Consider the following 26311-nt stretch of genomic DNA (forward strand, 5'->3'; position numbering starts at 1 on the left):
TGCTCTAACATCAGCAAGAAGAGTGAGCGAATTACAGGCACTGTCTTCTGGGCCACCCTATACTGTGTTCCATAAGGACAGAGTAGTATTGAGGGTTAAACCATCATTTTTACCAAAAGTAATATCTGATTTTCATTTGTCAGAAAATTGTTTAAGCTTTTACATCTCTAGACTTTCCAGACTTAGTGGACAACCAGCTATTTATAGGTTACACAGAAGGGAAACTGGGTCAATCGGTGACAAAACAGACAATTTCACGCTGGATCGTGCTTTGCATTTCAGAATGCTACAGCCTAGTACAAAAAGACCCACCAGAAGGGTTAAGGGCTCATTCCACCAGAGGCATCGCCTCTTCGACAGCCCTTCAAAGAGGTGTTCCAATAAGGTCCATTTGCGAAGCAGCAACTTGGTCTTCACTACACACCTTTTCAAAATTCTATAGCCTGGATGCTTCCGAGTCTAGGGAGCTGACTTTTGGAAAAGCAGTGCTTTATTCCACCATCTAAAGGCATTGGAAAAATCTGTCCCCTCCTCCAGGGAAAGTATACAAAATACTGCTTTAGGAGTCTATCTAAGATGAGGAATACGTTGCTAATGACTCCAATCAAGCATTCCCACTAAGTCAGTGCCTGGTCCGGGATTGATCAAGGGAAGCCCTTATTTATATATTTTTATGATAAGTTATAACCTGAATGATGAACCATTGTCTAACGCCCCTCTCTTAGAATCCCCCTGACCCCACTGAGCCAAGAAGTAGGTTTGTTTTGCAAATTACAAAAAAAAAGTTTATTTGAAAAATTAAACAATAGAGATATATCACACTTTTATAATAAATTAATATTGATAGCACACTTGTGAATATGAGCAGTAATCTGCAATAGGTAATCCTACAGTAGCTAGCAGAGAATGCTTCATATGGTTCAAGGAAATGCAAGGTGGGACAGAATGCAGCACAGAAATAATTTGATATGATTTCAACAAGAGATAATGTGATCGCTTTTTCTTTTGACAATTCACCCGCCCCACCCCCTTTATGCAATATAAGGAAATGTAAGGAGAGCACACAGTCTTCAAGAATACCAACAAAAATGCAATACAAAGTTCCAATTCCCCCCAGCAAGCTGAGAGCACCAGGGTTGATTTTTAAACACTTTAATGTGGTGGCAATGAAGTGAAAAATATGCTAAACATGCTTTTAATTCCCTCTAGAGGTTCAGGGTGAGTGAGAGATACTTTAAATCAGTTCAGGCCAGCCCTATCAATGATTCAGGGATGGTTATCAGGTTGAAAATGGAATTCTGTAATGGAAGCAAAAGACACATATTTTTACACGTGGCTGAAATGAAACAAAATGTCAAATCGCGGCAATTTAGTCGCATGCGTCGAGCGCAATCACGAAGGAACTATAAGAAGTAGCAAGTCGGTTTAGAGCTTGTTGGAAAGCTTAGAATTCCAGCTTTAAAATAAAAAAATCTCGCTTCTATCAAAAACGGTTCAAGAGATAAGGACAATTTCGTGAAGGTAGATTTTCAGAAATGAAATAATGATTTAAAATGGCAAAATGACACTTTTACAGGTTGAAAATCGGAGAGGGGACACACGATTCTATGATGCAGTTCGGGACAGGTTCAAATGTTTTGAATCAGATTAATTTAAGCTAAGAGATGGGTTCTGCACAGTTCTAGCTGGGTACTCACTCCTAATTTTGGAAGGAATGGGCCTCGTCACGGATCTGGTCAACAGGATGGACTGGACTTCTGGGCGGTTTCTGGTTCTCTGGTTCTGTATCTCTGGTCTGGATCTCTGGTTCTGCTCACAGCGATCTGGTCTGGGTCCGGTCTGCGGTTCTGGATACAGCTCTGCTTTCTGGGTGTGTCTGGCACAGGGTTCTAGGCCAGAATCCGACAGCTCAGTCCGGCTGTTTGAATAATTTGCAAATGATTTTGAGGCCTGCTGAAAAAGGATTCAGCTTGTGGATTCAGGTCTCTCTGCTACAAGTTCTGGAGTCTGGATTCAAAGTTCTGGTCTCTGGAGATTGATGGATTTGAAGTCTGGAGTTTCCCGGCAACGCGTCCCGCAAAAAAATTGAAAAGTGAATGAATCCCCACCTGTCCTGCACAGTCTCCTTTTATGTGTTTTGAAAGTGGGTGGGTCGGCTCATTCTGCACGCCCAACCCTCTCAACTGATCATTGGCCAATTCCTCCTCTCTCCCTTGATTGGGGAACTGAGTTGTGTGTCAGAGTGATGAGGTAGGTCTATGGGTCAGAGGGTCCTCCCCTTGTCAAATTGCACACAAATCTATATTTGATCCAAATACACATTTATCTATGTACCATTTTTCTAATATTATATGTCCAGTTAACATATTTTCTGTAGCACCAAACCATCCGATCCCTGTCTTTGTAAGATGTCGTGTCCACTTTTGCCAGAATTCTGCCCTTTTCATCCAGATAACGACCTCTCAACTTTTCCAGATTTTACACAAATGTGCACAAGGGATATGGGTTTCAGATGATAAAGTGTCAGATTTTTAACATGCATACATTTGGAGTAACAACCTTATTTTCCGCTACTGCTCCCCAGAACATACCACAGAGTCCTGACACCTCTTAAAATGTGCACAGAAAAATCACAAGAATGATGATATTATTCATATAATTCTTACAAGTCCGCACTATGAATTATCCATCTTTTTAAAATTATGCTCTGGCCCCAAAGGGGTGTGGTTTTCCAAAGCACGTGGTGGAATTTCTGGTTTGTCCACTTCTCCCAACTCAAGTTGCTCACAGATGCAGCGCCCCTCCCATTTCGTTCCAAGAGGAAGCCATTTACGACCCCCCTAATTTAACATTTGCCTGGGCCAAGGAAGGCCCATTGTTCAGTTTCCTGCAGTCCCCAGGTGCCACTCCCCTAATTCAATCAGTGAGGTGTCATCTCCTTTTGGCAGGGGCAGCAGAATGCAGCCGGGCCTGGGAACACAGCTGCTGATCAAGTTTCAACTCCTGTCGGGGGTAGTTGTCAGGCAGAATTCAATCTCTTTAAGCCAGGCTTCAGCTAAATGTCACTTTGATTCCCAGTTTTCTATATTCAAACCAAACTTGCACTTTTTACACATGCAGCTAGAACACTGATTCTAAGTTCAAAACTATGACATTTAAACAATTGCAACCTATTTGACACTCAAAAGTAGGTCACTCATTTATTCTAAACATTTCGATTTTAGTGGCTTTAAACCCAAATTCATTTAAGCTGCTGACATCCCCAGCTATTTTCAATACATACATTAGACAATTACTTCCTTCCCGTCATTTCAGAATATAGTTGTACATTGCATCCACCTCTTAGCAAGTCTTTCTTTGGCCTGGTTTGGGTTCATTTGTTCAGTTTTACACAAGTGTCTGGTGGTTTTAAAACGCCGGCTTTCTGGTAGTGGTGAGCACCAGTATTGCACCCATTTTTGACATTAATAACAGATTTTGAACAGCACCATATTCCTTAGCACTGATTTCGCTCATGGCGCTTCGGGCCCCTCATGCTCACACTGGTGGGTGGCAGGTCAGGCGACCGTTTTGGTGTGCGCACAAACTGCGCGGTTTTCCTGGATTTTGGCGCAAATGTGGGTTTTTCCGCCATCTTGGATTTTCTAAGCCCACAGCACCAAATGTTGTAGCATAATGACTTGAACGTGGGTCAAGACACCCAACAACGTTGGAGGACACAATCCACTCGAAGAACAAGTTACTTACCAACTGGTAACGTTCTTTTGATTGGATGTTCCTCCAGCGTATTCCTCATCGCCCTCCCAGCCTACCCGTCTGTAGATTTTTCCGGGTTATTGCCATCTCAAATCTCGCAAGGCTGATACCTGTCTGCCGGCACAATCTACACAGTACAAGATCACAGACAAAAAAAGGGGGAAAAACAGAACTGAGGCCAACGGGCGCCGCGCGTGCTACTTATACACCCGATGAAGTCACCCTCGACGGAGGCCTTCGAGGTACCATCGACTCGACGACATCATCGCATGGCGCCCTCTGCCGAAAAAATTTACAAAGAGCAGCGAAGCTGGATGAAATACATCTAAGATGAGCAATACGTTGGAGGAACATCCAATCGAAAGAACGTTACCAGTTGGTCAAGAAGACTGTGCAGAAACTTTGCATTCTCTCTTGAAAATGTACCTTACCACTGATTTACTTTTGCAGAAAATGTCATGTCTTGAAATTCAACAACTAACTATAGAGTCGTTGTGCGGGTTCCCTGATGGTGTTCAGAAATTCTTTTGACACTATACGTTGCCTGTAGGAAATGCTCAAGAAAACCTATATCATTTGATAAAACCACAAAAATAAGACATTTCAGTGGAGTTTATATAGAATATTATGATTTCCTGCCAAAAATATCCAAAATCACCTGGTGTACTGCTATAACTTGAATTCCTGCACAAAATGTGCAGAACAATAAATAAACCAAATGCTTTAACCATGAGTAATGATTGTAGTAAAATATGGTTCTTGTCCATTTCTGTAAGCATGTGTTTTTCCCTACACAGCACTTTTGGTGAGCTGAAAACTGTGCGACTTCCGAAGAAAGTGAGTGGTACCGGACCTCACCGTGGGTTTGGCTTTGTGGACTTCATTACCAAGCAGGATGCGAAGGTGAGGAACGTCCATACTCTGAACAGGACAATCGTAAATGACTGCTTGTTCAAAGCCCTGAAACATTTTGAATCTTGCTATGGCGGTGAGAGCAGTTATTTGATCCCTTCCCCTTTCTGTTCTTGGTAGACCTAGCTGAGTGTAACCCCACAGGGTGATTTGACATTCATCATCCCCTGCATCCTCACCAGACAGAGAACGGGTATGCTTCCCCTCTTAGTCCACTTCGGCAAAATAGTGGGAAGAATTTCATTTAAAAATGATTGGTGTCTTTAATAAAGCTGCTCTGTTAGCTTTAGCAATTGAACCTGTAAAGCAGTCGGTTCCCCCATGCATTCAAAATCTAGCAAGGATTCCATAAAATCATGTTCCCACATGACCAAGAGCTTGGGTATGTTGTCATCCTTGAAGGCCCCTCGGCAGCATCGACCACTGCTTTTATCTCATTGATATTTGATATTTGATACCACCTCGGTGTCCCTCTCATCTGCATCGGACCTGGTGATGTGCTTGACTCCTGAATTAATAAAATCCTTTCAGTCAATCTTTCACGACTAGGAGGACCAGATACCCTTTGGGATTGCACATCTCCAAAGAATACAATCAAATCTCTCCAAAGAATTTTTGTAAGAGAAGAATAGTGTTGCGCTTCATTTTCACCCATTCCGACCCATTCCGAACCTCGAGGTCCATGTAGCTCCCTCTCCAGCTTCACCTCCCATCCCACCTCCCGCACCCTCGCCCCGTCCCACATTTGTGAAATCGCCCTTGTTGTGCAGGAGGGCCTAACCCCCGTGCACATGCGCTTCCTGAGCCATTTCCAACGTGGCTTTTCAGGTAAGCGTTTTGTTTTCTAGTGCCCTTGGCACATTTAAAAATAGTGTAGTGCTTCATTTTCACCCATTCTGACCCTCAAGGTCCGTGTTGCTCCCTCTCCAGCTTCCCCTCCAATCCTGCCTCCTGCACCCTGCCCCCTTTGGTCCACCCCTCCTTATCCTGGATCTGACCTGGGCAGCCCTCTGTCCGGCAGCCCCTGCAGCGAAGGGCGGCTCCACATCATGTCTGCAGGTGTCAGCAGGGGAAGCTAGTGGCCAGCCGTTAACCAGCTGCGACTAGTACGGTAGGATTGGTCCGGGTGGGGAGCAGAGCCATTACTCTACCTCGAAGCCCGGTCATTTAGCAAACCAAGCAAACATCGGGTCTAGTGCACAAATAGCTGTCCAAATTGAAACACCCGACGTACCTCAACACCTCTACCACTAGCATGCAGCGACCACCACCCGAAAGTAATTGGATAGCTGGCCTCACAACAATCTCAACAACTCTCAGCAATAGCAATCTATCTCTAACCCTCAACACCACCCACCCACTTGTCTGACCTCTCTTGGGATGCTTAGTCGAGCCTTGCCAGCCACCCAAGTCCTAGAATGGCAACATGCACACATGGATCTCTTAAACTAAACCCCCTAGAATTTTCCAACCCCATCGACCACCGTCACCAAGGGCGTTCAACCAAGGAAAAAGCACATTGAGGTGTTAAGGATTTCAATCGGGCAACACACCTTGGTCTGGGCCTAGGATGTAGCGCACAATTGGAATACTTTCTCTTTCTTCTCTAGGAATTCAATTTGAGATGGCACACAACACGTCCCACGCCCCTTTTACAAATACCCCGGGTCACAATGGACCATGAAGCAGGCTGGTTGGTGTGAATGCGATATTTATATATTTTGCGGTTAAATCTATGAGGCAAATATGATTTCTCACAATAGCAGTAATGTATAAACACTAGCAACCTCAAGGCAAGATGTCAACCAAAGGCATCTAATTCAAAAGCAGTTGAAAGAAGGAACATGATGCAGCTGAAATCAAACGGGAAATTTGCATTTTTTTCTCAATTGCAGTTTTAAATGTCAGGCGGTTTTTATGAAAAACTGGTGAAATGCTCAGATTTGGAATGCGGTTTTTGGGCTGGGTAATAAATTCACATCACAGGGACAATATAGAGGTAATAGGATGGCTATGGCTAAAGAACTGGATGAGATTTGCAAGATAAAAGGAGGTTCGATTTTGATCAAATGAAGCTGTGAAAGAGAGGAAATTGGTTTGGAAAGAAAGACATGTTTTACCTAAACTAGATTATCAAGACTAGATAGTAAAAGAAAGACACAGTACGATCCAAGGTTGATTCGCGATATCAACCTTGTCACCCCCACGTTCAACTTTATGTGGGAATTAGTTTAAAATATTCCAAATATCGCTAAGGAGTTGCAATATGGGATGAATGAAAGAATTTCACTAACACTTGAAAAACAAGAACAGGGTGCACAGAGAATTCTAACAGTTTTAAACAAGTTACCAGGGTATGGATAGTGTTACTGGGAAAGTGGAACAAGACAAACCATCAAGATGGGTAGGCTATGTGATTCTATGGGATGAGGAGATACTCACAGTCCACGCTTGAACTTAGGATTTTGAAACAGTCAACCGGGTTATGGTCACTGCACGACAGGCACTGGATCGCGGCAGACTCTCCTGGCAGAACCACAGCTAGGCCTGTCTGGTCACTGGATGGCAAAGGTACAGCTGGATGCAGGTAGTGGTACAGCTGGATGGCAGAGATACAGCGGGCATGCAGCTTGCGGGCAAAAAGCTGGTCTGGTCTCAGGATGCTCCCCATAAAGGGTACCACAGCTTTTCTCTTTTTAGTGGGATTTTCTGGATCTAGGCCTTGCTGGGACAGGATCAGCTATGCTTTGGCCTTGCAGGGGAATCTGGCAAGATGAATGTAGAAGATCAGGAATGCAGGTGCTGGAAATTCAGGAGAGAGCGTGTCTGTGAGATCCTACCCTTTATATAAAAGCGGGAGACATCATAGAATTATATGGTAGGACAGGTTTAGGCTGGGTACGCCCCAACAACTGGCTTGGTCAGGGCGATTGTTACCGCCTTCCCGTCAGCTGATTGGACTTTTAGAGCCCCGACATCAGCTTTATGATGTGGGTTTCCTATGTCCAGAACCTCCCACAGTTAATTTTGCCACAACCCAGTTTTGACATAAATGGCACATTTTTACATTTAACAGCATCTTAACAAATTACATAAGCAGATTACATATTTTACGCAGAGCGTACCAGTCCAACTCTCCAGTTTGTAAGACTTTGTTTCGTTCGCTTAACAATTTTTCGTAGTTTTCAGTGAGAAATATCCGGCCTAAAAGTCTAACTTTATACATGTGTATAGATTACTATTAGGCATATCAGTATTGAATTTCAAAGTGGCATCATGTACACTTTCCTTAGAATATGCAATTATCTGCCATTTCTGTTCCCAATATGGCAGCGAAGGCTACGTCTTAAATTAAAAACCACAAAATCACATTTAAACTGTTAACGTTTTGCGTTCCTGCGAAGTCCTGTTGCAAAGATACGTCTTCAAAGTTTCTTAATGAAATAATCTTTTGAAACAAATGGGGCCGGTCTTTCTCCTTCACTTGGCCCATTTTTATTTCCAGCTACCACCAACTGTCATTTCAGCCCAGGGTGGCCCTGGGGGCGGGGGGTTCCCAGTTTGATTGAATAATTGGTGTCACTTCCCAGGTCGCACGTAGATCTATTGTCTCCGCCTGGAGCACAGACAAAAGTCTGATGGGCAGAGGATGTTTTAGTGCTCTTGGTCCATTCAAAGTTTTCAAGGTGGCAGTTAGCATGCATGTGTCCTAGAAGTTTATGGTGGCTCCTTTTGGGGGAAGGCCTTACTTTAGCCAGCGGAAAGACCTGTTCTGGAGCTTGTAAAATCCAGCCAATGCATTTTAATTACTTTATTTTCTTTTATTTTGTTCTGAATCAAAAAACAAGCCTGTTGAGTGAAACATCCCATATATGTTCCCCGGCAAACCCCCCTTTACATTGCTAGGCAGGGGCATGTTTTTATTCAACATTGTACTTTGAAAACAGGCATTTTCTTTTGGTTTGCAAAAGGCCATTTTGACAAATGGTGAAAGCGGCTAGGATTTCTCTTTTAAATTCGGGTTTTCTCTCTTCCATCTGGCTTCCCAGTATTGTTTTGTAGCCCTATTCAGTTTCATTTATCCAGCAGTTTGTTCAAGCCACAGGTTCACTGAAATTGACATATGCCCATAGAGTTAGCATTTCTTTAAAACCTTGATTTTTGACATTTTGTAACCCAAAAGTTCTCGCACGGCTGAAAGTGAAGTCTTAGATTTCCCAGATTTGGCTTAACATTAGCCTGTCATTCGGGGATAATGCTCTCTTCTGCTGAAGCACAATGTGAATATGGATGAGCATGGCAGGACCTTATTGATAAAAGCAATGTGATATGGAATAGATGAAAATGGCTTCAGGGCAGCATCCTTTTTAGTGTAAAATATTCCCTTTTCAATGGGAACATTTTGCAAGCAGCTGAGCAGCGCTGCCTTTTTTCAATTCGCTTCTTTTGGTGCGCACAAAAACACACACTGGCACTTTTCTCGGTGCGTTACCTGTTCCAACTCGCCCAAAAGGTGTTTGGCAAGATGGTGCCCCCATCCATTTGTCGCTGCCAAACGCAGTTTTGATGCAATGGTGCTCCAAGGAGCCAGCACAGCCATTTTGCTGTTGACTGCTGAAGCGCAGCTTGGTTATGAATGGGAATTCTGCTGAGTGGGTCAATGTAGCCCACAGAGGCCACACAAGTGGGGAAAGAGCGCTATATAAATAACCAAATGCAATACCAATACAATACATCTAACAACTGACTTACGGACACAAGTGACCTTGACACATCCTGAAAACTTGACTTGATGCAGTCAAATCAACATGCTCACCCGAATACTTCACATAGAGGGGTCATGGCGAAAGTGTCAGAAGCTTTGAGAGGGGTTCCACCTACGAGGTTGGTCACGGAGTATGATCTTACGCACTTACTCGAGAAAGGTCCACCTAAAGAAACTGGGCTGTCTTTTCATGCAGCCATAAAAGTCCCAATGTTAAATATGTGGCAAACACTATGATGCACCCTAGCATTGAACAAAGATCTAGTAAAGAAGTATAGACCAGCATTTATTGACCTATAATTCTTATGGAAACCTCTGAGCCCGGAAAGTCTTGGGGTCTAAGCAGACACTTCAGGAGCAATGACTAGCATGTTCTGGACTCTTCCTTCAGATAGGGATGACAAAAATATGATGCTTTTACAAAGAAGGTGTTTGGATTGGGCAGTATGGCGCTTAATGCTACTAATGCATCTTGTGCCTTTGCCAAAACAGCCTTCATGCCACCTCCGCCCAAAGGATAATGGATGTTTTTAATGACCTTTTCAGTGATGGGAATGAGGCACCCAGTCAAGCTATGGAGTCTGGTATCGATGCTGCAGACTGTGTCAGAAGGAATATGGGCACCAGCTCAGTACCCTTTGGTGCCCCCCAGATCTGCAATCAAAGCTTCTCAACATGCTTTAATAATAAAAATAATAATTTCGCATTTATATAGCGCTACGAACCCTCAAGTATCTGAGTGCTGCTTATTATTACCCACAGTGTGTGATGCTCATTTATCGACCTCGGAAGGATGAAAGGCTGAGTTTGGCCCTGCCGGGATTCGAACCTGCGTTAGCAGGCTCTGCAGGATGTCAAAGCGAGCGCTCTACTCGCTGTGCCACTTGACCGGCTCTATTTTTGAAGGTGACCACCTGTTTGGACCAAAGCCGATGACCATTTAGAAAGATGTCAGACATCCAAGGCAGATGCCAAATCTTTATGCGGCTGCACTACGACGACAGCCAGTACAGACACTGAAAAAGGCCTGGAGTGGCAGGCCTATTCAGTACTTCAGTTCCTTTATCCAAAGTGGCATGTGCCAATCCTCAATAAAGCAGCATCAAAGAAGATTCTCTAGGCAAGATAGGGACAGAGGTGGAAAAGGGTCACAGTCGGACATTGCTACTGTCCTCTCAGGATCCACAACTGCAACAAAACCACTGTAGGCGTTATCGCATGCCTCGGCAGTGGAAAGGAGAATAGCCAGTTGATAACCCCAAGGATATTGTCTCCCATTCACAAAATGCCCTCTAGATAGTCCCCCTCCTTCATAACTTTATCAGACAACAGGTAGGCTAGTGGAGCAGGAGATTGCTGGAGAAGGGTGCCATAGAGCGGATGCCATGGGCAGAAATAAACCAGGGGTGGTATTCCCACTACTTCCTTGTGCGAAAAGGACAGAGGACTGCATCGCATCTTGGACCGCAGGTGATAGAGCAAGTTCCTCAGGAAGGACAAATTCAGGATGGCAACACTCTCTCAGAACCTCCAGTCCTTGGAGTTACATGATTGGTTGGTATTCTCAACCTCCCTGATGCTATTTCCACATACCCATCCATCCTGAGCAGAGGAAGTACCCGAAGTGTGTGATCCCATTACCAGTTCCAGATCCTGCATTTCAGTCTAACCTCCGTCCTGAGGGTCTTCACAAAGTTGTTCACTGTGGTGGCAGCCAATCCAAGGAGAGAGGGAATTCCCATTTTCCCTTACCTAGACACTTGTCACCTCTTGCAGAAACTCTTCTCCTTGAACTTCATGAAGTCGCATGTGACTCCCTTGCAACTACTCCACTTCATCAAAGCGGTTCTGGACTCGTCCTCTGGAAAGGCTTTTCCTCCTGAAGACTGGGTTCTTCACATTCAGCAGATAGTCATGAAATTTCAAAGCACCCTCACTCTGCTGGCCTTAGACATTCTACGGTAGCATGGTCTTATGGCATCCTGCAATTGTCTGGTGCCATATAGAATGAGGTCGCCTGAATGGGCCCTCAGATCTCAGTGGTCGCATTTCATAGACAGCATGAATGGCCTGCTTCAGGTTCAGAAAAGGACCTTAGAGGGCCTTGCTGGTGGTCCTGAAGAGAGAACTTGATGATGGGAGAACCGTTTGGCAACCGTGGCCGGAGGCGACATTTGTTATGGAAGCTTCCTTGAAAGGCTCAGGCACACACCTGAAAAAGCTGATGAGTGATCTGTGTTCTCGGGCAGAGAAAAAACATCACATAAACCTATCAGAGCTGAAGGCCATGAGAGTGGTGCTGATCTCATTCTTTCCTTCGATATAGTTGAAAACTGTCCCCATCACGATATGCACTAGAGCAACAAGAGATGTGGTGTCGGTCACTGCCCCCCTGTGTCTCGGAGGCAATGAAGCTCTGTTTTTGAGTAGCGCAGAAAGGGATCTCCTGGTTGGCAGTTCATTTAGCAAGGATGGAGGAAATTATGGTGGATTCCCTGAGCAGTCAGGGCTCAGTCTCCCACGAGTAGGAGTTGTGCCAGGTTGTTCTTTCAGAGATCTTTGCCCGTTAGGGAGTACCTCAGGTTGATCTGTTCACCTTCAATTCCACCAGTTAGTGCAAGCTGTTTGCTCAAGGGAATTCGTCCTGAGAGAAACACTGTGGAATGCATTTGTGGTGGACTAGAACTTTTGCAAAGCCAAAAGGTGATGACTGGAAGGTTTTGAAAAAATCATAACCACGGGCAACCCTGGCAAACAATAGTTTTTCAGCCTGCCAAGAACTTTTCACTTCTATACTTCATTGTGCTGATCTGGGTTTTAAACGTGCTAGTGACCTTCTTGATGGGGACTCCCTTTGAGTCTATGCATTTGTGGCCACTCATCCACCTTACTTGGAAGTCTGTATTTTTGGTGGCAATCCACACAGCAAGAAAGGTTAGTACATTGCTAGCCTTACCACCATTTCAGTGATCTCCATAGATAAAGTAACATTTAGTTATGCCAAACATTTTGCCTGAAGGTGGTATCGGAATTCCATTTTTCCCACCGTCTGTCTCTTCCATCTAAAGAGGAAGAGAGATTCCACAGATTACACCCTGGAAGGGCCCTAAGTTTCTACATTTCAAGATCAAGGAATTTTAGGGTAGATGACCACCTCGTCATAGAGTACACTGGTCCTAGACAGGGTAGATTAGTAACTAAGAAAACCTTGTCTATATAGATAGCATTGTGCATCTCCGAATGATATTCCATAGCGGGAAAAGAAGCACCTGATGTCCTCGGTGCACAGTCAACAAGAGAGAGGGATGGCTACCACGTCAGCTCTCCAAAGGGGAGCTCCTATGCTAGACATCTGCCAAGCCACAGCCTGGTCATCGTTGCACCCCTTTCAATGCATTGCCTTTCTCACGCAGATTCCTCATCCGATAGATACCCCCATCCAGCTCTGCTGCTTCGGAAAAACTTCGACAGGGGGCGTAGTGAATCTCGACTCAGCTGTCGATCCGTCTTGCTCAGTGCTCAATCGTCGGCTCTGGACGTGACGCCAGTCGGGGAGGTGGGGCGGCGGGGGGGGGGGGTGTGTGTGTGTGTGTGTGTGTGTGTGTGTGTGCGCATATATATCATGTCACTACGGCCCATCTCTCAGTTCTTTTTTCTGCGCGCTCCACACACTGCTTTAGGAACACAGTGAATCGAGTTTTTGACGTATTTTCGTCAGAATTCTAATTTTCTATCGACCGCAAGATGTCTGTGCCTCGGGTTTCAGGTTTTAAACGGTGAACCGACTGCCACTCCAAAATGTTGGTATCCGACCTGCATGAGATGTGCCTCTGGTTCCTCGGCACACATCACGACACAGAGGAGTTTGAGTCGTGCGCTAAAATGCACCCAATATCTGTGTGCTAGCGGGCTGCCAAACTCGTGAGGGGCCGACCGCCTTCAAAATCTCCAGTGCGCTCGACCATCCGGTCCTCGGAGGCTGAGACCGACGGGCCGACCACAGAGAAAGAGAAAGAAAAGCATTGATGGAAAAAGAGGAAGAAGTCCCGTTCTAGGAGCCACTCTTCCTCGACGTCGTTGCACAAGAAAAAGAGGTGCCATTAGCAGGGCCGACCACTTGGCAAGAGTGGGAGAATTTGAAGGTCCAGATGCTAGACATTTTCCAAAAACATGCCGCTTTAGGCGCCCTCGCTTGCCCAAGTAGCAGGCCTCTGAAGCAGCTGCGGTGCTCGGTACAGCTGACCCCACGCAAGCCCCATTGCCGGAAGCCTTCAAGGCTTGCTGCTGAAAAAGGCGATGAAACAGTCGATGCCGGAGCCTTGCTGCGCACCTCACGTTCTGAGCATCCCCTACACCATCTAGGTGCGCCACCCCCGATCGATGCCGACAGTCACGTTATCAGCACTGAAGGACAAGCCGACGATCAGCGACAAGTCCTTTACCCTGCTCTCCGGAACTGATTTTTTGGTACCATGTCATCCATTTACGGTGTCAGTGACGCGGATGACCAAGGGTGAAGTCGATCCTTTGTACATGGGAACTGGGGGTGTCGACTATTTCGATGACCAAGCTCAACATTTGGAGTTGGCACAGGGACTTCACGATGCCAGCAGGCTGGACACATCACCTGATTTGGAATTCCAGCAAAGCCAACCTTATACCCTCACCCATGCCAGATTTCGGGTACTAGTAGATAGGGTGGTTGTGTGAGAAACCTGAAGGTGTCCCAACCGCCAGTCCCTGTGGATCTATCATCCAGGTGTCCAGGACACAGCCATCACTTTTGGCTCCAGTTCCTGTGGGTGGACTAGTGCAGGAGGATCACCTGGATGAGGGGTCCTCGGGAAGTGGAAGTGGGACACCGGAGGGTGAGACGGGGTATCCCCTTCCCATTAACACCTTTTCCCCATCCTACCAGGTAGGATACCTAAGAACACAACCCCTCTGCCCCCCTTTCCTTATCCGACACACACTCTTTCTCACAGACAGTTCACCGTGAGTGACAACGGACTAACACCAGAGCCGTATACCAGACATGTCCCAACACAAGGGTTCAGTCTGGCAATTAATGATAATTACACACACCTGACGTCCATCACACTTCCCCACACGGATAAAAGAAAGACGGAGCACGAAAGCACACTGTGAGCGAGGCAAAACACCTGATGAAGCAGCAGTTCCGAGATGGCAGTTTAATACGAGGAGAAAGGCGGCGAGACAAGAAAGGGTTGCAAGGATGGAATTGCCTTTGGCCTTTTAGAGGCAGAAAACCGTTACTTTCACAAGCCCTCGAGGATAAGAAACATAAGCCCAGGAATTAAAGCTGACGAAAGATGCATTATGCGTCAAAGGTACCTGGGGCTTCCCTCATCAACAGCCGAGGCGTGGAGGAGCGATTTCCGCCGTGGTACTGTCAGTGGCTCCGACAATAAAGCCGCCCCAGTTAACTCAGCAAAGTTGGTGAGTCAGGGAGACTGATAGCAGGCCGGTCTGTGTTAGAACCAAGGTTGCAAGCTGAAAAATTGTATGAAGAAATTTGCAAAGAAGCGAGTGAGAGGCATATGTGTTGAGCAACACTAATATAATTAAATATCCAAGGAGTGACTGAACTTTAGAAACTAACGTGGATAACACATGCAGAGTGATCCGGCGCCACATGGGTGCTCATTCGAAAGGTCTCTGCTAGGTATCCAACTGAGAGTGTAAAATTGTGAACTAGGAAATCGAAGTGGTCCTGCAACGGGTGAAGCTTAAACCCAGTGCACATTCAAAAGTCTTTGATAGCTAATGTGGACAGTAATTGGGAAAAGGGGATCGGAGCCCAACTGAGGGGGATCCGGAGTGAACCGTGAGTCACCTGAAAAAAGATCTACGAATTGTAATTGGTCTGAGCCCAGCTGAGCAAGATCCAGGGTGAAGAGTGAATCGCTCGACTTCAGTGCAGGGGATCTGAGTCCGGAAGAGGGGGATCCGGGGTGAACCATGAGTCACTGCAAAAAGATAATGCTCTGGCAATTGTGAACCTGACTGAGGGATGCCAGCAAATTGAACTGAGACTAGTCCGAGCCCGGGTGAGGGAGACTAGTTGTATAAAAGGGATCTGAGCCCGGAAGAGGTGTGATCCAGGGTGAAGTGCCTCACCTGACTTGCGTGTCTGTGAAATAACCTTTTGTTTGTTTTTGGTACATCAGGCCCTCTTAATCAAGAGTCTTTGATAACATAAGAAACTTGGGCACAGAAGGACCTGATGTTGGTAATGGAACTGTGTTCTCGTGCCAACGAAGCCCAAGAGTGTGCTATGCTTGAGTGAACCACCTTGTCCTGTGCTGAAAACGTGGGGATGGGAGGCCAACGGCCTGAATAATCCTGACTTATCATTTTGTGAACACTTCCTTCTTTTTCATGAATATTATCCCACACTATTTGTAATTTAGCAGTATGGATTGGCAATAGGTTTTTTGGTATAGGACCTTTTATTTTGACAAGACTCCACTAGGACTGCATTATTATTATTTGATGGTCGTAGCTTGCTCCCATCTTAGATTTAGGTTTATATAGGTGGTTATTACACCTTTGATAAAGTTCAGTAAACACCCTTGAACTGTGGTCACTTGTGTCTGTCTTACTTCAATACCATGCCTTACTTACAGTTGACGCCTTGGGACTGCAGGCTGCGGCAGTGCCAGTCCATGGTTACGAGTTATCCGACATACTGAACGAGGGTCCGGTTACTGAAAGGAATATGCCTCTGAACCTGGCAATTGCTGACCCAGTAGCATCCCTGCTTCTTCCCCCTGGGCTGCTCCACCATGACGAGAAAGTAAAGGCTGGCAAGAGGAGACCTGTCATTTCTGCCTTCTCACCCTTCCCAGTAAGGTCTTGTCATACAAGCTGCGACAGTTTTGTCTAGAGCAGCATCTTCAACCTCCAATCTGCCACCAGACAGAGAGGGCAAAAGAATTGACGCCATGACCAAGAAAGCTTTTACATCCGGCAGCATGGCTCTGAAAGCCACCAACGTGGCCAGTGGTTTCGCAAAATATTCTTTCGGCCTCTGCAAGGCAATGGAACATGCTACGTAGTACATCCCTGAGGGGGAGATGCGAGACGGCTTAGCACAGCTGGTGAAGGATGGGAAAGAGGTGGCCAGGCAGTCACTGCAGACAGGCCTGGACGTGGCCGACTGCGTGGGCCGTTCAATGGCATCGGCTATTGCATTGAGGAGGCAGGCCTATTTGAGGTCTTCAGGTTTTTCGCCTAATGTCCAAAACAAATTGCTGGACATGGCCTTTGAGGGTGAATTCCTTTTCGGCCAGAAGGCAGATGACTCCCTGGAAAAATGCAAGGAGTCAAAGATCGCTGCAAAGTCACTGGGCCTAGCTGCACAGCTGGCCAAACCTGCCTTCAGCCTCGTTTCTAGGGGCAGAGGCTACAGGCGCTGTGTGGTTTATGGCAGGAAGGCACAGCTCCCGCAGGTCAGGGAAGGGTGGAAGCGTTTCACACGCCCCAGAAGGGGCAGAGGGGCTTCCAGAGGCCCACAAGAGGGGGCGGCTGTGCCCTTTATGCTGCTCTGATTTCCCCTCCCACAATTTACCGGTTGGTGGACGGCTGTCCGAGCATTGGCCCTAATGGCAGCAGATTAACTCCGACACCTGGGCTCTGGAGCTTGTGCTGTGGGACTATTGTCTGCCCTTCTTAAGGAAACCTCCGGACAGACCCCCACCACCTCCAAGCCAACCAGGATTGGAGCTCCAGGAAGAACTGAGAGCCCTGTTGTTGAAGGGGTGCCGTGCAAGAGGTACCACCTGAGCAGAGAGAATCGGGCTGGTAATCCCGTATTTCCTAGTGCCCAAGAAGGGATGAGGCCTCGGTCCCACTTTGGACCTCAGGGCTTTGAACAAGTTTCTGAGAAAAGAGAAGTTCTCCACGCTCTTGAATTACAGGACTGGCTGGTGTCTATAGATCTGCGGGACGCTTATTTCCATGCACTGATGCATCAAAAGCACAGGAAGTTCCAGAGGTTCCTCGAAGAGGACAAGCACTATCAGTTCAAGGTGCTTCTCTTTGGGTTGACCTTCGCTCCAAGGGTGTTCACCAGGCTCATGGTGGTAGTCGCGGCTCACCTCAGGAGATCCGGAGTCCATGTATTCCCATGCCCAGATGACTGGCTGATCCGGGGGAAGTCCGTGGAGTGGATTTTCTCACCTAGAGGACACCTGCTCGCTTCTCCTTAAACATGAAGTCCCACGTGACATCAGTGAAGAGGCTACAGTTCTTCGGAGCAGTCCTGGACACTCAGTTGGGGAAGGCCTTTCACCCGAGGAGAGTGTCAACAGCATTGCGGAGATGGCAGACCAGTTCCGGAACCACACTCCCTTACCAGCAGCTTACTTCCTCCCCTGTTAGGCCTCATGGCCTCCTGTATCTTTCTAGTGCCAGAGGCCAGGCTGCGCATGAGATCTCTTCAATGGCTTCCACGAGGCCAGTGGTCCCAGTACCTCTGAGCCAAATCAGACTCCCTCAAGGTATCCAGGGCAGTGGTCTCCGACCTTAGTTAGTGGGCCGACAGCAGCAAGCTCATGGCGGGGGAGCCTTTCTGGCCCGTTGCTGTAGATTTCACTGAATACAATTTCACCTAAGGAGAAGTGACTGAATTTATTTGACCTAAAATGGTAGGTAATCTGGTATATGTATAGTGCATAATAGGTGAGGTGTGGGGTAAGGGTATATGCTAAGGTAGGGCCGGGTAAGTGAGGGTTGCGGGGGGGGGGGTCTCCCCCTGCATTATCAAATGAAAAGTAGAAAAAGTAAAGAGAGTTCCGTTTTTAGGTTAAATACATTTGGTCACTTCTCCATTAGATAAGATATTTTCGAAAAAATCACGTATATCCTTTCTGGCTTCTGTGGCCACAGGCCCGAGTGTTCACGGATGCGTCTCTAAAGGGTTGGGGCGCTCACTGCGAGGACTTGCAGGTGAGTGGCCTCTGGTCAGCGACGGAAGCCAGGTGGCATCACAGCAGGCTGCAGTTGTGAGCCATCAGGGTAACCGTGAGAGCGTTTGCTCCATCTAGAGGGGAGCATGTCCTGATTCTGACGGACAATACAGTGGCCAAGCACTAACTAAGCAAGCAAGGTGGCGTGTGTTCCTTCACCCTCTGCATAGAGGCAGTGCAGCTGTGGTTCTGACTATTGGAGAACCGTATATCGGTCTCAGCAGTTCATCTGGTATGGACAGAGAACAGTTTGGCGGATGCTTTGAGCAGGCAGAGCACAGTCCTACACGAGTGGGAAATGTGCCAGGAAGTCCTAGAGGAAGTGTTCTCTCACTCGGGTACCCCATCAGTAGACTTGTTTGCCACAGAGTCCAACAGGAAGTGCACACAGTTTTGATTGAGGGAATTCCCAGCGAACGTCCCGCTAGGGGACGCATTTCTGATGGACTGGACCTTCCCTCCAATTCCCATCATTCCTTGCGTTCTTAGGAATCTCAAGAGGTTTAGAGAAACCATGATGCTGATCGCGCCGGACTAGGCGAGGACGACGTGGTACTCAGACCTTCTGGATCAGACCATCTCCCCACCTCTCCGTTTGGCTCAGCACCCGGATTTCCTGACCCAATCGGAAGGTCGGGTGCTTCACTCGAACCCGGAATCCCTCAACCTACATGCGTGGCTTTTGAGAGGATGAGATACGACCAGGACCTCTCTGAGGAGGTACTTGAGGTATTGCTGGCTGCACGCAGACCATCTACAAGATCTCTATGCGTGCAGGTGGAGAAGATTTGAGGCCTGGTGTCGGGAACGCGAGATTGACCCCATCTCTTGGCCCACCACTACAGTGATGAGGTTCCTTCTGTCACTGGTCTCAGCAGGACCACAATCAAAGGATATTTGGCGGCATTGTCTGTGTTCAATAGGTCCCCGGATCAAGGTTCATATTTTACAATCCCGGTTATGGCTCAATTCCTGAAAGACCTTGTGAATGTTTCTGCCAACTCGCTTTGTTGTCCCAGATTGGTATCTTAATCCGGTTCTGACATTTTTAATGGCGGCTCCTGTTGAGCCCATGCATACCTGTTATTTGCGGCTGCTCTCTTTGAAGACAGCTTTCTTAGTTGCCATAACATCCGCCAGGCGGGTTAGTGAATTACAGGCCCTTTGCTGCAAACTGCCCTTTTTGCAGTTCTTCCAAGAGAAGGTCTCACTTAAAGTAAGGCCGTGATTTTTGCCAAAGGTAGTATGCAAGTTTCATCTGTCGCGGCCATAGACCTGCCATTTTCTTATCCAGCCACTCTGGACTAGAAGGGTCTCTGTTTCGACTGCCTTAGAAAGGGGCTGGGGTGGTCCAAGTTAGGGACATTTGTTGTGCGGCAACATGGTCCTCATTTTACACGTTCACTAGACACTACATTCTGCATGTTGCCCCTGGGGCTGGTGCACAGTTTGGCAGGGCGGTGCTGCAAAATCTGCCCACCTCCTTTGCCTCACTGCTTGGGGAGTCTATCAGATGAGGAATCTGCGGGAGAAAGGCAATCCATTGAAGGAGAAATTACTTACCGTAATGTTCTTGCTATGGATTCTTCTACTGCAGATTCCTCATCTCCCCGCCCATCCATCCCGCTCAGAAAGTTTGGTGGTTGCTGCGCATATCTCTTTTAGTGGGGTGACTCCTGATGATGGTCCTAGGATGTCCATCTTCTGTCATTCATGCAGCATGGTTTTCTCTCTCTATTAAAAAAAAAGGAATTATTTCTGACGCCACTCTCTGCCCCACCTTTCAGTGCTATGCGGATGACTCAGCTCATTTTCCGGCTCCCTTCAGCCACCTCTTCTCCTTCTCTCATCTCTGACTGTCTGTCCGCCATCCAGGAGTGGTGTGCCGCCAATGATCTCTGCCTTAATGCCAGTAAGACCGAGATTCTCCTCATCGGCACACCCACTCCCTCCTTTCCTGTCTCTCTCTGGCTGGCCACTCTTGGCCCTCTTCCTGCTCCCCACCTGTGAGTCCAAAAACCTTGGGGTCATCTTTGACTCCACACTTTCCTTCTCTCCTCACATCTCTGAAGTCTCTAAGAAGTCACACTACCAGCTGCACCTTCTCAGAGGTATTCTTCCTTTACTCTCCTTCCCCCAGACGCTCACTGTCTCAAGAACTCTGGTTTTCTCTAAGCTGGACTACTGCTACAGCCTCTTTCTAAATCTGCCTGCCTCTTCTCTCCGCCCTCTGCAACTCATCCAAAGCAGGACTGCGAGAATTGTCCTTTGCCTCAAGCCCAGGGATCACATCTCTCCAGGACTGAAATTTCTGCACTGGCTCCCAGTGGCGGCAAAGATTGAGTTCAAAAGCCTCTGCATTGTCCACAAGGCCTTCTGGGGCCTGGGACCGCAATACCTTCAACTCTCTTTCTCCCTAAATATCTTCCTTCTCAAGCGCTTGCTCATCCGCCTCCAACTCCCTCGAGGTTAGTAACTTCTCCAAGCAGCAAGTTGGTGGTAGATCTTTCTTCTGCTGGGGCCTCCATCTGGAACAGCCTCCCTGTCTCTTTGAAACTTGAGGAGAACCATCTAAGGTTCCCGAAGCACCTCAAGACCTTCCTCTCTGCTTATGCTTTCTCTCCCCCTCTCCCTTGCTGATCTCCTGGTCAAATCTGAAACTGCACCGATTTACCTGGCTACCCCCAGATCTCGGGCCCAGGTCCCCCTCCCCGCCAGTTGTACCCCTGCACTGCCCCCCTGGCAACTCTTACACTCAGGGACTGTTTCTGTATCCCTACAGCTCCTACTAGCACTTGACACCTGATGTCTGCACTCCCCCTTGCACTTGCCACCAGCTGGCTGCACTTTTTTATTCTATTTCTTTCTTTAATTCACTTTCATCCTATGTACTGCACGCTTCCCCTTCCACCTTCCACTGCACTTGCGCAATCTTAATGTCACCTGGCCTAGTAGGATCACTGTCTCTGTCTTCCCCGTTTCCCCTCCCTTGCCTCGTCGCGCCTTGAAACTTTTGTGTATAGGCTCGTTATAAATGCCATATCATAACATATTTCTTTCAAAAGGTGTTTTTCTTCCCTATGAAGCTTGTTGTTGTGTTAACCTCTCATGGGCTGCTTGGCCCCTTTTTTCTCTCTGTTTTCCTATGCAGCGGTCCATCTCGGGGGGGGGGGAGGGTACTCTTAGGTATGGGGGGCGTAGTGACGTGGTGTGTATATATACGACATCTGACGTCGTGTAAGCAGCTGACGATCGAGCAGTGAGCAAGACGTGTCAACAGCCGAGTCAAGGTCCATAAGGTCCATTAAGGGCCCTGTCAACGTTTTTCCGAAGCAGCAGAGCTTGATGGAGATATCTGTCGGATGAGGAATCTGCGGGAGACGAATCCATAGAAAGAACATTACAGTAAGTAATTTCTCCTTTTGAAGCATTTATGCCTGGATTTGTTATTTGGCCATGATGCCCGATTTGGCAGGGCGCAGTCCTCCTCCATATTTTTCTAATGTGATCTTTGCCTCTGGGTTCGCTCTCCCATCCTCCAGGATATACATGTTGCGTTGTGGATCTTTCGAAGATGAAGAACCTGTGGGAGGACAATGAATCACTTGGCTCCAGTAAAGTTCTTTCTGATGGATGTTCCTCCCACAGATTTTACGCAGGGTGTGGTTTGAGATATAGACATGTACGCCAACGTCCCATCCGGCGTTGAGGGAACACAACCTGGATACCACATGGCACCTCCTGCTGGGCACAGTTTTACGTAATCCGCTGAAGCTACCAAAATACATCTAAGATGAGGAATCTGATAGGAACAAACATCAAAAAGCACACTACCGCAGGGAAGTGATTTGTTAATCTGTGTCGTGTGACCTCCGCCTTATCCATCTGCTAACCACTGCTAATCTTGTCCCATGCTTTGCGCCTGCTTGACCATTTCTTTCCCATTTTAGCTAGCTGGAGAACTGCAGTTGGAGGTATTTCGTTTTTATTAATAATTGTATTCAGAGGTTCAAGTACCAGGCAACACACGGATCGCAAGGAACGCTTTGTGTCAGTCAATAGCTCAGAACAAAGTAAATCTTTCTAATTTCAGTGGTGCACAAAGTATTTCTTATGCCACCTCGTGTCTAAATTTCTAGGTATATTCATCTTATTTAAGGTACAGCCTCTTTTGTTCAGGGGCTTCAGCGTTGTGCGTAGTTCACCCTCAAGTGTCCAGAAATGGTAATAAATGCCAGTTGTTAGCCGTATTCCTGATATAGTCATCATTTGCATTTGCTGTCCAACCCTTACCTTTAAGGCTTTTTCAACTTTCAGATGGTGGTATGGGTGGGCCTGTGGTGTGGGGGCTGGTGGTGTTGGTGGCTGGGGAGAGAACTGTTTCTCCACACACACCACCCTGCTCTCCGGCATTCCACTCGGGTGGAGGAGCCACAGGGGAGGCTGGAGCGTCTCAGCAACAAATGTTGCCTATGTGCGAGGACCAGAGAATTCCTATTGTGGAGCATTTTTCTCCTGCATAGCTCTGAGTGGCACCTGGGTTTCCCAGTAGTATAGGAAATGGCACTGGGGTTGTGGGGCGCCTGTACAGCTAGGCAAAATCCTTTTCATCGAATGCTCCTTTTCAGGCCTTTGTGTCTCCTCAGTGCAGAGGGAGGAAACGATTACATCACATATCCCGCCTCTTCCCTCCAAGCAGTCTTTAGGCACCCCTTGCCCAATCCCTTTCGTCCCGCATGACCCTCATATTAGACAGAGGGGGAGGTAGCAGAATTGCGAAGTGCAGTTAGTAAGCATGGCTTATAGTGAAAACTGTTTGGGGGACCCAGGAATATCTGCTGCTATCCCTGGCTACCCGCAAATTATGTTCCTGTTCTAGGGTGGCCTGTAGCCCATTATGGGCTTTTCTTTCTAAGCCAATGCACCACGCATCGCACACATGTAACCCCTGCTTTTTGCCCAGTGAGACCTTTGTCGTAAGGTTCAAGCTCTGAGAATACAGGTTTTCAAAATTCTGTTGAGGCTAATATTTTGTTCCACTGGCACTGTATTATTTCCAAATTTCCACCATTGAGAGTTATGTTCTTTGGATGATTGCCCCCAATGTAGACTGAGACAGCATGTTGCACCGTTGCATTCAAATATTTCTTTCAATCAAAACGAATAAACACACCCATCTGTTTCTGGGCCTGCTGCTGTTGAATTTTTTTTCAACTTCCTTGCAGTCTGAGAATCGAACAAAACTCTGTGATCAGCTGGCTGCTAAGAAAGTCAATTGCCATTCGTTAAGTGTTTTTGTGGCTGTTTAGTCTCTCATCCACAGTCCCAGGTATTATTTGTATGTGCGATGAGGGGGCAGGGAGGTACCACCTCCCCTTACCCTCTTCCTTGCAAGCGCAGCCGTTGCCATCTTTAAGAGGCTCCTAATTAGCAGCTGGAGCAGAATCTGTCTGAAGGACTCATGGTCCCCTTCTGGTACGCCAGCTCACCAGGCCGTTACTCTGTGAAGGGCTATTCTCTCTGTGTAGTGGGGCTGCTATGTGTGTTGTGAGAGGATTCAAGAGAGTTGTGACTGGGGGCTTCCACATCTGCCAGCTTTTAGTCCATCCTTTCCTCAAGTGTACATCAGCCTTCGTCGCTCTAGTGGGTTTTATTCTGCTGAATTATTTTTTCAGATAGGTTGTTTTTATCATTGTGAAAGTTGCCAGGTTGACTGAGCTGGAAAGCCCTTCATTTCCCATCTGTAAATCAGAGACACACAGGGATTAAAATGTAGACTCAGATGCATATGTGCCTCGTCTATTTCTAGAGCTATCATTGTAAAGAGAAACGGGGAATTCACCATTTCCGTGTAATACACTGCTTTTAACCAGTGTTTTGGGGTAGTTCAGCAATTGGAGTTGTAAACACTGTACATGCCTACTCAATTCAAGTGACAAACATTAGATTTGAGTCCCCTATTGCTGAGGCGCTCAGTCAGTTTTTGATGTATCAATTCTTGGCCTCATTCCAGATTAATGGGCTACCATTGTGGATGACAGTTTAAATTCCTTACCTACAAAAAACAGTTCCTAGCTCCAAGTGCTAGCTCATTTGATCAATGGTATCTTGGTCTGTTTGCGAGTCCACCTAATTGCAAGTGAGAAATGGTGTGGACATACTAGTCTCATTCCCCCAAACTAAGTATTTGTCTCTATGGCCCATGGACACCTTTCATGGTGTATGACATTCATGAGGCATGGCATTCCCAACATGGGTTTCAATGCAACTATAGAAATAATGTTACTTAGCCCTGATGAAAACCTGTGAAAGGTTGAAACACGTGTTGGATTTTTTTGTGTTAAGTTAAGACATTTTTTATCTTTTTTGTGGCAAAATAAAACAAAAGGAAAATCCTATTGAAGACCAATTGTGTGTTGGAACGAAACTATGGTCTGTGGTAAAATATTTGTGCAATTGAAGTGAAATGTGGTTTTGGCGCTTGAGGTGGATCTTTCAGAGTAACTTTTCAATGAGCTCCTTAATTTCTTTTTGCTTAGATCGGATAAATTAACAGAAAGCTACCACAGAGTTACGTACAGCCAACTGATGCTAGAGAAGGAGCCAACATATATTTTTATTTTTCAATTTCTGTTAACAATAGGTAAAATGTGTTTTCTGGGACGATCTCCCTCAATGCCACCTGTCTGTAGACCAGTCGGTACTAGTAACACAACGCATACCACTTGATAGTGAAAGAAATGGTAGAAAATGAATTCTATATACTCTGGCTTCCACCACAACCAACCTCTGTTTATAAAGAGCAGACTCAATGACTCTAAGGTGTGTGTATTTCCTTTCTGTTCATAGGGTGAGAATAATATACACAAGTTAGAGGGAGAAACAATCCATATGCCCTCTCCACTCAAATGGATTAATGCTTTGGTATAGAAAGAGGGGGAGACTTATTTCAGAATACTTCTACAAAATGATTTACACTTGTAAGATCATTCAAGTGCAACAATTCATGAATCGTGGAAGGGACTGAGCTAGCACTCAAACATGAATAATATGGCCCGATTCATTTTAACTAGCTTTCACACTCAAATACAACAAGGGACGCATTATAAATACAGATTGTTATGAGGGTTTTTCAGTCACTACCTGTGGGTAGGATTTAGAAAAGACAACCTAAGCTTAGCAAGGTTATTCACAACTCCAGTTAAGCAAAGCCACTTATTTAAGGAGGAAGGGGCACTTTTGTGTAGTACAGTCTAACATTTAGCAGAACTGATCAGGAAAAGACCCACACAGGTAAATTATACAAATAACACTACCTTATTAGAATACTACACCAAGGCACACTTTAAATATTTCAAGAATGTAAATATACTCGGGTAACCCACTATGGGTTGTACAGTACTGTGGAATCTTTAGCTCTGTGCCATGCAATCCCTTTTCCTACTCCTTCCTTACCGACGCTACTCCCAACCCGCCGACCGTGTCCCAGCATGTCCCCATGTAGGGTCAATGCTACTGCACGTGACTGGAGAGGCCGTGGTTCGGTGAGAGTCCACCTGTGGAACCGACCCAGGGGCCTTCTTTTGCTCCTGGCCCTTGGAGCCCTCGTTCTGCATGGTAAGCCTCTCCCTGCGCTGCCTCATCCTGCACTTTTCTTTTTATTGGTTTTCCCTTTATTGTGCTACCTCATCCTGCACTTTATTTAGTGAGTTTTCCCTTTGCCGCTGCGGGTCCTTTGCATCCCCTTTCCCACTCCCTCCTTCCCTACCCTCCTCCCCACCCACCCATTGTGTCCCCTGATGGGGTCCGTGCTACTGCACATGATCGGAAGTTTCTGTTTTCTGTACTTCTCCCAGGGCAGCTATGCCCGGGCAGCAATCAGATA

The 26311-nt window shown here is 46.7% G+C and overlaps 1 protein-coding gene across 2 annotated transcripts in view; it reads left to right on the forward strand.

Annotated features, from left to right (window-relative positions):
• Nucleotides 1–26311, forward strand: part of RBM19 (RNA binding motif protein 19) — a 1396549-nt gene that overhangs the window by 1029067 nt on the left and 341171 nt on the right. For both annotated transcript variants that reach the window (XM_069619226.1, XM_069619227.1), the window contains exon 22: nucleotides 4554–4659. In XM_069619226.1, the coding sequence (XP_069475327.1) occupies nucleotides 4554–4659 (106 nt within the window). The remainder of the gene's footprint in view (nucleotides 1–4553; nucleotides 4660–26311) is intronic.

Source organism: Ambystoma mexicanum, chromosome 10 (assembly GCF_040938575.1).
Source record: "Ambystoma mexicanum isolate Mex_15411 chromosome 10, UKY_AmexF1_1, whole genome shotgun sequence".
Lineage (NCBI taxonomy): Eukaryota > Metazoa > Chordata > Amphibia > Caudata > Ambystomatidae > Ambystoma > Ambystoma mexicanum.